This window comes from Falco peregrinus, chromosome 2 (genome assembly GCF_023634155.1).
Source record: "Falco peregrinus isolate bFalPer1 chromosome 2, bFalPer1.pri, whole genome shotgun sequence".
NCBI classification, from domain to species: domain Eukaryota; kingdom Metazoa; phylum Chordata; class Aves; order Falconiformes; family Falconidae; genus Falco; species Falco peregrinus.
Window position 1 is genome coordinate 47363162 of NC_073722.1, and position 14592 is coordinate 47377753.

General features: G+C 36.2%; 1 protein-coding gene across 1 annotated transcript in view; it reads right to left on the reverse strand.

The window, feature by feature from the left end:
- The window catches only part of POLN (DNA polymerase nu), a 106202-nt gene that overhangs the window by 45106 nt on the left and 46504 nt on the right, over positions 1-14592 (reverse strand). The window contains exons 16-17 of the mRNA XM_055795448.1: positions 14503-14580; positions 13960-14074 (exon numbers count right to left, since the gene is read on the reverse strand). Coding sequence (XP_055651423.1) covers positions 13960-14074; positions 14503-14580 — 193 coding nt within the window. The remainder of the gene's footprint in view (positions 1-13959; positions 14075-14502; positions 14581-14592) is intronic.

Consider the following 14592-nt stretch of genomic DNA (forward strand, 5'->3'; position numbering starts at 1 on the left):
TTTTAAATATCTTGGTAGGGCAAGCAAAAGAGGAAGAAATCAGTCATGCTACATATGAGGGTCTTGGCCAAATGGGTTCTGCAGAGAGGAATGTGATACTTCATATCCCATCTCTTTCAATCTTCACTAAAAACATCTCTTGCAGCTTAAATTTCTATTATGCCTACGATTACAGTGAACAAAAGGCAAAAGTAAAAGTGAAGAATGAATTGCCTTTGCATTCTTGACTTCATCAAGATTTAGCTTGACGCTAATGTTAATTGGGTTAAATGAAATAAATGGAAATATTTTACTAAGGCTCTGGAGTGTGCTTCATAAAATGCAGCATTTTACCAAAGTCACTCTAGAAGGAGATGACTATTTGGAGATAGCTTTTGAAAAACAAGAAAGCCTCTTCATGAAATTAGCAAAGCCAAATCTTATCAGACAACACCACAAAACAATTGAAGACTGTCCAGCCTCCTCAGAGCTTGCTTTTTTACTAGTTTTTGTGTTAGTTGCGGTGGTGACAATTCTAAAACTTTACTTTTCATTTATACTAGAATGCTAAGAAACTATTTAATACGCAGTAAAAATAAGCTTCCAGTGACAAAATGAAGCTTACTGGTTAAACTTGTAGTTAACAACCCAGTTTATTTAAAGCTGTTGTTTAGTTCTTCTGAAAACAAAAGCCATTATGCTTCCTGAAGACTTTATTCCCTCTGCCTTATTATCTGCTTGTCTAAACAAATGTCACAGCTGTACTTCTCCAAGGGACTGTAAACTACAAGGTGAAATTTCCATAAGCTGCCATACAGACAGTCTGTCACAGTGCAAAGTAAGACAAGTGTTAAATTTCATTAATATCAACTATTGCAAGTGAGCTTTCAAAACAGATAGAAATTGCTTTGCTGCAAAAGTAAAACTGTTAACAGATTCCACACCAACACCCATAAGGTGTTGAACTCGGAGCTTAAAATATTTTAAAACTCTGGTTCTGAGAAGGCAAACTGAACATCCTCCCTTTTACTAAATTTCAGCATTTATAATAGTTATTCTTTTAGGGGTGAAGTATGGGACAAGGGAGTAGGTAGAGAAAGCAATAGCTAATTAAGCCAAGACATGAATGCTCTTTGAAAAAATATACTGCAATAATTAAATATCACAAGCCAAAAACCTCAATCTGTCTTCTATATCTCCACAGAAAAAATCAAATATATATACATATATATTTAAACCTTCACTTGAGGAGACAGAGCTACCAAACAAAGTTATTACAAAGGCAAAACAAAAATTATTACAGCTATCATGCACATTATATTTGCAAATGCCACAATTTTCAAGAGTTTCCTGTCAGAATCTTCTGAGGAGTACCCTTCAGTACAATTCTTTTATTATGCAAAAATGTAACAGTTACTACAAGCATTCATTATGAAACAGACGTATTTCACAAGTGTTGCTTATTGAGAGGGATGAAAATCTTAATGTAGAATGAGTCCTTGTTGCCTAATGCAAACAAGACTGATTTACATAATGATGCTTCTTCAGAACAACGATTTTATCTGTTAGCCTTACAGAAACTTAAGTAATGAACTTTACCATTAATGACATACTAGGCTAAAAACTCCTACACCAAAACTGGAGACACAATCTGAGGATACAATTACATCTGACTTCATGATGTTTTCAAGCAGATATGAGACTGTCTAATCCCAAAGTGAGTATAATAATAGGACAGGAATGAGAAACAGTAATGCAATATACAGAGATCTTAGAGCTTGTCTTCCAAGCTATTTCACAACAAACTCTTCTTCAACACAGCAAAGGGGAGAAGAATTACATAGCATCCTGACACCATTTCCCCCCTCCAGACTCTAGTAATTGTGAATCTACTCCTACATGCTGCACAGCTTGAGAAATAAACCCTTTCAGATAGTCTAAAGAATAATAGGCACTATTGCTTTTCTGCAAGCTATTATATTTGCAAATAAGAATTATTAAAGTATAGAAATTTTGTATAAAGTAGGGAATAAGGAATTAGAAACAGAGAAAAGATGTAATAATTGATCATGGAACAACTAGGAAACAGTGCAGTCCGGCTGTGGAAAAACACACAAAATTTTAGGACATGTCAGGTGAGCTGTTTCCAATGACAGGATGAAATCAGTACTGCTGTACCATATACTGGTGAGATTTATCTGGGGTAGTTAGCATAATTTGGTTACTATGTTCAAGAAACGTTAATTTGGTGGTGGTAGGCTACCAGAATATTGAATAGAGAAAAAAAAAAAAAATCAACCATGTGAAAGGAGACACTGACTATGTCAATATTAAGAAATTAAACCTGCCCATAAATATTCTGCAGCACTGGGGCTAACTGGAAAACACTACCACATATGCATACTTCAAATCTCTCTTACTATCCAAACATGATGCTCCATCCAGCAGAGTGGTGGAAATGATCCCTGGCCCATGATAATTCAGGAACTGTGCCCAGGAACTGTTTGTTCCAGAGCCATGACTATGATAGGGACAAATTTACCAAGCCAGTTTTTGAGTGCCAGCAACTACAAACATCCTTGACACTACGTTTATTAGAATGAAGGTAGCCTCTCAAGTCATCTTTCTTTGTTTCATCCATCATTCTGCTAGCCCAGTTTCATGGCTGTTCCAAAATTACGTTACGTTTCTGACCCATGATACAAGTATTCCTGAGACTGTGCTCTGGTGAAGAGATTTCAGAGGTAGCTGAAAAAGCTAGTTTTGGTAAATACAGCAGTCTAGTGAAAAAAGCCCCTCAGTGCCACAGAGGCTTCTTTTCCTTGCCAAGAAGAAATACAGATTAATGAATGTGGAATTCCATGTAGTCATAACCAGCTTCTCCTAATACTAGTTCATTAATACATGTTGATGACAAATATCCTAAGAAAGTTTGTTTTGTTTCCTTAAAGAATGAGAGCTGAGAACACTGTGGATTGCCTTCCTGAAGCATTTATACAAAGCAAACACTGGGGGGCGAGGAGAGCTAATAAAGCTAATGGGCAACATTGGCAAGAATAATAAATACAGTATATAAACTGTAGAAATAAATATAAGGTAGAAAGTAAAAGGAGTTTTCAAGCCAAAAGAGGAATGGGGAATTCAACAGCTCTTCAACAGCAGTATGTAGGTTAAAAGTAGTTCTAAGCTGAGACACTACCAATTTATGAAAGGGAATTTATGACATTGTCACCTTAAACAATGTTATGACCAAAAAGGTCCTTTTAGTCTTACACTCCTGTGAAAGACCAGGCATACTCTTGCCAAACGTAAAGCACTAACCAGCAGTGTGAGAGATTCTGCCTTTCTTTTTCTTAGAGCTCTTCTGAATGCTTCTCTGTTTCTTAATAACTGCTGTCACCTTGTCAGCATCTTTTCCTACCACAAGAGACCACATTTATTCTCACAGGAATTCAAGCTTATACTATAGCACCTCATCGGTTTAAAAAAATTCTCAAGATTCCTAAGAAATCTGCAGTGATACAGCAGCAGGAGCTGCAAGTGGTACAGCCTTATTCACAACTATTTTACCAAATAAGCTATTATTAAACACCAGATTGCTAATGAGTAGTATCTGCCCAATTAGACTTTTTGCCACAGAATACCTGTCCCTAATGTGACTTGATTTGGAAGAGTGTGCCTTCCCATTCAAACTGAAATTGTCTCTCTCTCTGAACTGCATATATGAAACAAATTCTTGATTCCTCACTTTTTATCAGCAATAGTCTGAATAAAAAAAAAAGATACAAGATACAAAATGAGAGATATTTTAGATATTGATCAGAACAGAAACAATACATAAACAATGAGACAACGGATAAGTACTAAAATTTGTTCAGTTGAAAATACTGCAGAGATTATTTCTTCAGAATCTATTTTACAAAAGAAAAATAAGCAGAAGCGTTGTAACTAAAAATGGTAACAGTACCACAAAACCAGGTAATCCAATGATAATGAAAGAAAAGTTATGTTAACCCTTAGTGAGACATCTGGCAGGTAGCACTGATTTTAGGATCTCTAGATTTACAGCAAAGCAATACTGGTTGAGTCACATAGCCAGGCTTCAGAGCTGAAAGATCACAACAGTCACATACCCCTGAACAGAGACTCCAGTAGGGATACTCAGTTACACTTATTTAAGGGGACTGCCAGATAATAAACATGAAAACTTTTCTCCACTCTCTTCAAAGGCAGGATTCTGGAAGTAACCCTAAGTACTCCATGGTGAAGAGTAGGCATGTTTGTAATCTGTCTTAATCCTGCAAAACAGTTTCATGATCTTATATGTGCTCAATGGCATGGAATGTCTCTTCTTCATTGCAACTCCAAAACCCAAAGATTTCATTATTTTGCAATGTATGAAGTGAAATGAGTCAATCCAAATTAATTTTAGACTTGACACTAAGCTCATAAAAGGGAGAAATTAATCCAACAGACTACATGTTCTAATATCTGATTAGAAGTGCATGAACAGCCTGGACTAGCTAAAAAAGTCTTTAGACAAAGCTGAAGATCTAAGAGTCCTAAGCTGGTGTATCTCATTATTTAGACAATGAACAAAACAGAGAGAGCTCTAACCAGGGGAAAGGGAGCTGTGTAACCCTGTGGCTGCACCTTGTAAACACGGGTTTGCTAATGGGGCCAAAGCTCTTCCTGTGTCCTTGGTAGAAGTCCACCTGGATAAGCATCATTATTTCATTATTCCTTAATCACCTAGTAAACAGCCAGGTAACATCTCTTGATTAATAATGACTCTTTCAAGAGCTTGTTGATATTATTTTCATAAAATTAATACAGAAGCACAATATTCATAAGTGTTTAAGAAAAGTTTAGCTACAGATGTGGGTTTTGTTTCTCAAAAATCTCTCTCATTCGTGACTTACTGGCCTTTGCTCTTGCTATTTAAGGGAGCAGGCAGCTTAACTGAATTCCGTGTCTGATATACCATACATTTACATGAATTAAAAAAAGTGTTCTGCTGAGGATGAATCTTTAATCTATTTCATACAAAGAATGTATCAGAAGCAAGGTTGTATAAAACAGGTATGGGCAAGTGTATATGTATTTAGTCAGCCTATCACCAAGCATTTGTGCATACTTGACCTTGTCTTTTTCAAACAGACCCAGTACACTATCTTTTTGTATAATTCAGCCCATGAGGACTTATTTTGGTTTACTTCAGGAATATCCAAAATACCTTTGATTATTTCCTGTGTTCTTCAGAACTCAGTGAGATATTAAGAGAGAGCGCTATTGGCAGGAAGTATCCTGAATTGCCAAGTGGCTGGAAAGAAAAAAAAAAAAAAAAAAAGAGCCCCTATTTTGTCATAGTTCCTGCTGGACCAACTACCAGCGTGCAACAGTTTGGCTCACCTTGCCATTATTAGATACAATCAGTTCCTTGAGTCCCCTGCTCGGCAGGCAGTAAAGAAATAAAATTTCTTCACTTACTGGAGGAAGACAGTCTGCAAAGAACAAAACAAACCTTTCTGCACTGTGGTCTTTTTATTCAAATCTGGTTGAACTTTTTTTTTTTTCCCAAGAAGAAAAAAACCAAACCAAACCAATAAGCTTTTGTCCATTCAATACGGTAATCCCAAGTAGTTTTGTGCTTTGTTTCTCTCTAGGCTCTTTCTTGAGCAATTTCCAAAATTAGCATGTCTGTCTCTTACCAAACTGGTTCACAACAGTATTACCATGATCCCACATACACACATCAGCTGAGGAAAGATGGACTTTACTGGTCAGTACATTTTATAAACAGCTTGTAGTTCCCAAGATTATTGGAAATCAAGTGTTCAAGTTCCTCTGATTCTGGCAAGGATAGTGTAAGCTGAAGACCCTTCCATGTCTTCAAGCGTCAGCCAACCAAGCACACACTATAAAAATTGAATGTTTTTCAATATTATTTATGGTAAAGAATTTACAAAACCTTTGGAATTCTGTGATAGCTACACACTTCCTTGTTTTAGACATCAACTGCCACTGCTACAAAGAAATAACAAGATAAGTCCTCTTATTCTGCAGCCTTTTTTTTTAAGTCTCTGAAAGCCACACAGACTCGGGTGTACAATTATTACGTCCAGTACTTACAAGAAGATAAATTCAATACCTGGAAGAAGGACATATATTCATGCTGTTCACCATCACACAAAAGAAGGCACTAACAGCATGAACATGAGGAAACAGATGATAGATGAGAGAGAAGGGAATATTTTGTGGTATGGATTTTACAAAACTCAGATCTCAAAGTGAAACAGGAGCAACTAGACTACTATCAAATTCTCCAGCCTTCTTTCAAGCATAGCCTTGGGTGTAAGCATCATACACAACTGTCACAAATCATCCCTTCATTGTTATAATCGGAGTAAATATCACCCTTAAAGAGTATCCACTAATTACCTTGTTACTTTAATTCACCATCAGCAGTTAATGTGTACAGGTTAAATTATAGTTTAGAGGTAGAAATTAGTAGTTTAAAGATAATGCCTGTTTTCATACTGGAATGGCAGCAGTTATCAGATTATTCAGATAATTATCATTTAATACACTTCTGCATATTGAACGGCATTAGAGATATTCCTCCACTACACAGTACTACCTAAGTATTTTTTTATTAAGGATTATTAAAATTTCTCTACACTCTTATTCTTTAGCTGCAGAATATAAGGAAAATTGATTGCATATCAGCAAACATTTTTGTGTTCTGATTCATATACTATGATTTCCAAACTGAAAAGTTACATAGTACAAGAGCTAAAATACTAAGTCACAACTGTCCAAATCTTATCTATAAAGGGATTTTCCTGAGGCACAGACCAGCGTGGTTTTCATTACACTGGACCTACACTGGCTCAACAGACAACCCATGACACAGAATACATGACAGAAAACACCTATGTAATTTATCACTGCATGGAAGTTTGTGCACAGGGACAGTTAGCTTTCTGCTCTCACAGAAATGAAAATACACAGTTTATAGTAGTAATAGATTATGCTCTCAATCATATCACACTGTAAACAATTTACTAAAGACCCTTCTGAATTTCTCCCCTTCTCAAATAGTAAATATCATCTACAGAAAAGGTATATTTACCTTGAAAAGACACCATTTAATAATGTTTCTAGATTAAGCTTGCACTGATTTAATCTCAGAGAGACAATGTGTTCAAGAGAATGTTCTGTGTTTCGTATGCTAATATTGTTCCTAGAGACTACAAATCACCTGGGTATTCCCATACCTAAATTTCTAGATATAAAGCACTGGATTTTCACTTCAATCCATTTCTGACTAATCTGCTTATAGGGTCTCTTCCTCTGAACCTCTTGGTTTATAAGGATCTATAGTCTACAGGTTTGAATATCTTATTTCATAGTTATAATTTAGAAAGAGCTAAATGTTTTTTATAAATCTACTACGACATTTATGACAAACATCTAAATAGAAACCAAGAAGATTAGATGCTGCAAATGTATCTGTAATACTTTGTTGGTGCTTGCCAATGTATGCCTTACGAATCACTCACTAGATAAAAGCATAACCCAGTAATAATTTTCTACAGACTGAAACAAAAAGCAGGCACCTGAAGCTCAATCTACCCACTTAAATTAAGTGACTTTGCCACTGTGATTATGCTCACCTCAGAGGAGTAACCCTACATTTATTTTCGACCAGCTCTCCATTACGCAGTCTCTGAGGAAGACAATCTCTCACAAATCTATAATGCCAATTCCATAAAGAACTGTAAGGCCTAGACAAAATTCATTAAATGAATGCGGATGCCTATATCCAAAACTCCAAACCAAGCCCTTTCACTTCACTAAGTGGCCCCTTTATCCTGGATGTTCCTGAATTCTCTAGGTACCTCAGGGAACTCTTCCCTCCTGACAGTTCAACAGGCTCTCAAAACTGTACGTTGTGCACATGCTCATCCCAGACCGACTGTGAGCCCACCTGACCTCCTCTGTGATTCCTGGAGGACCCAACCTAAGAAGTGTAATCTCATTACATCATTATTCACATTAATAGCTTCTGGCTATCAGGTTTGTTTTTGTTGGCTTTTTCTTAGTACAAGGTGGAGGAGGTACCACCCTGGAACAGTTGCCTGGCTGCTGAGGAACTGCAACTCAGTTCTCTCTTCACCTGATGGGATTTGCCTCCACAACTCTGCCTCTCAGTGACATGCAATTAAAGCATGCTCTAATTACAAGGCCAGAAATTAGGTTTGGCATCCTCCACGATCACACAGAAACAGGACTACTGTGCGAAAAAAACCCAAAATGCCACCCCCCCACCCCCCCCCCCAACCAAACAAAAAAACCCCCACAAAATGCCAAGCCACCTCAAAAAACCAACAAAGGCATAATTCATGTGTTCATAAGGTAAGTAAACATGAAAATACTCACTATTTATTTAGGGTACTCTATTTAGTGAGAGTGATAAATCTTTGACTTTTGTTCCTTTAACTACTACTACCAAACAGAATTAAACAATCACTAAGTAAAAAAACAAGTAATCCCACAAATGGGACTGAAATAAAGAAATCCCTTTTTGAACTGAACGCTCTGAGCAATTTGCAATAAAATCATAGTGTCATAAAAATATGGTTGTGAGAGCCTGAGAGTCACCTTAGCTATCCTTGAAAATACTTGTCTAATTGTCTCATTCCTTCCAGTGATGGAAATCTCACAGCCTGCACAGGTAACCCATCTCCATTTTTATCTGCTTTTAGTATTCAAAAGATTTAACTGAAACACCTCTTACAACAATGTAAGCCCATTCATTATGCTTAGTTCACTCTCTGCGATAATCTTTTACATATTTGAAGACACTTAAAATGTTTTTCCTAAACCATGTTTTCTCTCAATGAAACAAATCAAATTATTTCAAGTTTACAGCATTTGCTGAACAGAATCTCAGTGGCAACATACAAAGTCTAATCTTGCTTTATATTTTCCTGGCAGATGTACAGTTGGATACTCTTTAAGATTTAAAAAGTTGAACTGAGGTGTCCAAGCACCTAGCTCTTTTATAAAAGCCAGCCACTTGGAAAAAGTGAATCTTGCTCACTTTTTTCAAAGAACACTACCTATCTAGCAGTCATCTTCAGATATGAACTTTGGACAGTCCTTGTCATTCTGTTCTAGCTTTATGAGGGGAGTTCAGAATGCAAACTTTTGTGATTAGAATTTCTCATTAACTTCTTCTAGATGGCTCTGCGGTTAGCATATAGCCTCTTTCACCCTTTGAGATGCATACTTTGGGACTATACATGGAGCCTGGCAACCCAATGTTGAGTTTTGTGTTCTATTTCAGGTTCAGGAACCTAAAATGTAAGAAGTAAATATAATTTGCAGGTATCAGAGATGTCTGTATTAAACATTGGAACACAGTGACATCATCTTCAAGATAAAAATTACTAAACTAGTTCCAAAGCCATAAATAATATAGTTGCATTTGTACAGCTAGGCTGCCCTCGGGATCCTTGAGGGAGGGTATCGCTGTGGTCCGCTGCATGCAGCTGAACTCATCACTACCATGGATCTCCAGTTCTCTAGAGCAAATTCTAAAGAAGCAGGGGAAAGGACTTACCCAAATATTTTAAGTATAGCTTAGTGCTTGAGTCATAGGAACTCTGAAGCAGCAGTATCCCAATTCAAAAAAGCACTCAGGCAGGAAAGCAGGCATCAGTCACGTAAGATGAAATCATGTATTTATGGTATGCTTAAGTCCTTAGCTAAATCAAGATACTTTTCCTGGATTTTAACCCAATATGGTCAATATCAGTATATACTATGGCAGAGGAATAACAGCCTACTGAGAAGGGTGAAAAATTAACAGTTCAAAAGAGATTGTAGTCACTGCACCTCTAATTAAGAAGGAAGTTGCAGACTACCTAGAAGACCATAAAATTATTTTTTCAGCCTCTGTCTTTAAAAGCAATGTTAAGATATGCCCATCAACAGCCTTTTAAATACAATTACTTTTCATTTATTGTGTAAAAGATAAATTAAAGAAGTGAGAGCAATGTCATTCTGAGATTTGTTGTCACTTGAATGCTTCTCATCATCTTCAGCACTGGGATGATGACTTGGCTTTCAAAGGACTGTAACTGTCATGGACATCAAGACAATATAACACAAGGTGATCTTGCAGGTAGCTGGAATCCATTACATCATAAATTTTCAAAAGTTTAGACAAGCCTTGGAAGTTTACTATGTGCTCAGTAGCAAGCAGGTCATTAATGTAACGCACTCTTGATGTTCTTGTAATAACACGTGTTGACCTGTCATTTAAGGCTTACTATTCATAGGTCATAACACAGTACTTGCTGTAAGATAATGCTTATTTAACAGCTTATGATCATTACTACAAACAGGATAGAATAAGAGTAGAAATAGTACTAAGCATATCCAAGTGAAAATTAAAATTTATTTACGGCATCTTAATTTTAGCTGGGGTAACTGTGTTCCAAGACTAGAAAATATATTGGGTGCACAAGGCAGAGATGAGCTTGGACTTTTCACTGACAAGAACAGCCAATAGAAGCTATTGCAAATCTATTGCAAAGTGGCCAACAGTCACCACTTTTATTCCATGAACTTCATTCTTGTATGAAAAAAGCACTTTAAAGATAAAACACAAGACCAAGCATGACATTACCCAGAAACTCACATTAAGTGACTAGTTAACACCGGCTTCCGAGAGGTTTAATTGAATAGCAATTTCAAGACAGTTCTGTCAAAGAGAACACACAATACTAAAAAAGCTATCTACAGCAAGCAGTAACTACAGTCTCTACAGCAAGCAGTTCAGCATAGCACAGGGAAGCCCAGACTGGTGGAGGCTGTGTCACTTCTGAAATGAGCCATCTCTGTGAACTAGCCATAGAAGTACAATATTACAGCTCAGTCTTGCCTCTTAGCTAGGTTTATTGTGTTGGGTATGGTGTTGCATGAGTCTGAATTTTAGAATGAAATTTAGTACCTCCATTCAGCCTTTTGCTGTAATATGTATAGTCATAGTTTGGGTTGACATGTACTTATGTATCACTACACTACACTGTTGACCAGTGTAAAGATTCCATAAGAATGATGTTTAATAGAAATATGGATCCAATAGTTTTCCAAGAGAGATGCATCTCCAAGGTTCCAGAGATAGACTGAATCACAGTACAGCGTGCCTAACCAAATTATGAAAGGAAAGCTTTTATACATAAGGTATTTTAATTCAATCAGAAGCTCATACAGCTAATCTCTTCGCAGAAACTGCCCACCATGTGTATGTTGACAAATGCTATTAAAATCCTGTAAAGGTGTTTCAAAAGGCTGGATTTCAGACAAAGTTTTAGCCTGAAGGACAGCTAAGAAATGAAGGTATGTTTTAGTGGAGAAGCCGTGAAGCTTAGAAAATAAGAAAGTGAACAAACTGGTATAAAACTTGGGTGGACTCTGGGGTGTGGCTCAGATTTTTGTCCAATAATATTCTTTATTTATGATTTAATATCCATTAGTCTAAGGATTTCTACATGCAGAAAACCTGCTAAAAGAACAACTGACATGCATTCAGAAGTTGGAATGCTATCAGACACTGACATTAATTTACTTTTTTTCTTCTGGAGGGAACTTCAGAACGTAATTAATTCTTTATTGATCTCTTAGAGACAAAGACTTTTTTGTCATGGTTTTCCAATTGTACAAAATGTGCTAGAAAAGATTTACAAATACCAACAATGTGCAATACCTTAAACCAGAATAAAACATTTGGTAATCCTTGGTACATTTGCTGTATCACTTATACAAATTCTAGATTAAGACCCAGAGAAAATCAGGAGACCAAGAGGAGATAAAAGGTTTGTTGTTTATTTTGCTCCTCCTTCTCATAGCTTGTTTTAATACCAACAGGATGTAACCAACTACAATAAGGTCAAAGAACTAACTGTTTGCCCTAAAGATTTTATTTATCAATAGTGGACTATGAGAGATGAATAAGTATCTGGAATGGGAAAGTATCTGTGAAGGTTGTGATTTTATGTCTTCTCTTTGGCGCTAAATAAATTAAGGACAAAATTCCAAAGCCAAGGTGAATTCACTAGGAACTGATCAGGTACACAGATGTCTACATACAAGCTGGCCACCCCAGACCTATTTTGTATCTAATGGTGAGAAGCCAACACTTCTAATATGCAATTGACCTTATTACACAGGGGACATCAACAACAGGCAAAATGAATCTCTTTAGATATATTACAGATGTCCAAGAATAGATGAGATTTAACATACTCTTTGTATTTCTGTAATTAATAAGTCATATAATAGAATCAATAGAAAGTTACTTCCAAGCATTAGCTTTCCCAAAGCTTAAGAGTCAGCAGAATCATTATGTAATGATTTTGTAGACACACATGACACTTCTGACTGACAAAAACATTTGCCTGTAATATTTAATTAAATTTAAAGTTACTGTGTAGCAACTGTAAGAGGTTGACAGCTGCCAAGAGCTGTGAGGTTGCTGAATAGAATGGTATTTCTGGAGCCTTGCCCAGAGTTGAGACAAAATTTGACTCATCTTCATGCATACATTTGCAATATACCTCCAAACTAAATTAAGGATTTCACTCCATCACAAGGTCCTAGTGATATCATGTTAGAGCTAAGAATTGACTATAATATCAATAGAATCTTCTAAGAGACTCTAAAGTGAAAGATGATCTTTCCATACCTATGTTTGTGACCTTGTGTTGTGTTCTCCCAGAATGCACATGCCACAAACACCAATTCAGTTATTGGTAACAGGAAAATTACAATTTGACCTCCATTGTTTCTTTATACTACTTCAGAGTATATTAACAAATACTGCAGTGAGTAGGAAATACTGCAGCTGCAAAAGCTATGCCTGCAAAAATTTAGAAACTGTAGGATAGTAATTGAGCTAGATCAGGACTGATGAATTCATCATATCTATTTTTGCTTTCATTTTCAGCTAACAATCTGTTGACAAAAAACAGATACAAAAGATTAAAAGAGAGAGAGGAACAAAGAAAATATGAAAATTGCTTTACATTACATGACATCATTCCATTCAATCTCCTTATGTGTTACAGCATTTTATTCAATCTTTTCTGTCCTAGCTGTTCAAACTGTAATCTTCTTGGCATATATCCTGTCACTTACTGAATGCTCGTGCACTTTTGAGTACAATGGGAGTCCCAGTCTCAATAAAGATTTTTAGGCATCACCACAGTACAAAGAGGAATAAAAAAATACCTTCAAACAGCTAAGTAACTAACATTCCACCTCTTTGATCTTTTGATCTGCATACCAAAGAGATCAGTAAATAATAATATGGGAATGGAGATAAGAAATATTGTTTTTAATTACTGAAGTACCACTTTTACCAAGTATCACATCATCCATCAGAAGATGGAAGCACTAAACTCTATGAGTTCAAAGGAATCCCATGAGCTCTGGACTCCCTGTTTCTTGTATATATGTAATTTGATTCCAGTACCTCTACTGGATAGCCAAGTGGGTTTCAAAAATGCCTTTAACTTTTACTGAGAAAAGTTGCTCTGCAATTTTTCAGGTGGATAACCTATTTAACTGCTGCTCTATATTTTTAAAAAGAATTGGTGAACAATAATACAGTGAGAAAGTTATCAGCATGCACTGTTCAGAATATATTATCGCTCCAGCTTTAGTCACAAAGCTCATACTGGTCAACTGGATTGCAACATTTTGACATATGGTAATTACCACTGCAGAGAAGAAAAGGCTCAGAATATCAGAAAGGAATTCTAACCTACAGTGTTAAAACAGCATTAACAATAGACAGCGTAGCAAAATACTGTCTTTTGTTATCACTACACAGTAATACAACAGTTTAATTTATTCTTATTATATTGTCTAATTACTATATAAAATTTAAAAAGCAACATTTACCACTGAGAAGCCAGTGTGGAAAAGATGTCAGTGGTTTCAGGTTCTTGGAACAGTTTCAAAAGTTCTGGTTCAGATGATAAGTCAGCAAGGATCCTTAACTCAATATGGGAAAAATCTAGAAAACAGTGTTAAAATAAATCTACTGCTCTAAAATAAACACACACACCTGCATTTTAACTAAACTATCACAAATTAAAATGCAAGCCCAGACTGTTCAGTCATTTCCTCGTGCTCAAAAAAACCAGATGCCTGTAAAAAAGCTTATACTGAAGGAATTACATTCCAGCCACAGATCACAAGGTGTCTGATTCCTTCATTATCTTCAAGTGTCAACTTAATCTTATTAGCTCTTTGTTTCTACTGACAAGGCTTACATATCACCCATTTCCAAAGCACACTAAGGAGTATACATAATATAACAATATGAATTGATACTACAGGATTTGACAGCCTTGTAAAATACGTCATCCAAAGGAGAAGGGAAAAAGAGGACAGAACTGTGAACATTAATATGTATGAGAACCATAATACATACTATCTTACCTGCTGCTAGTAATGTATATCCCTTTTTCGAAACAAACCATGTTCTTGGGGAAATAGTTACTATTTCCTCTTCTTTCCCTAGAAAGGAGA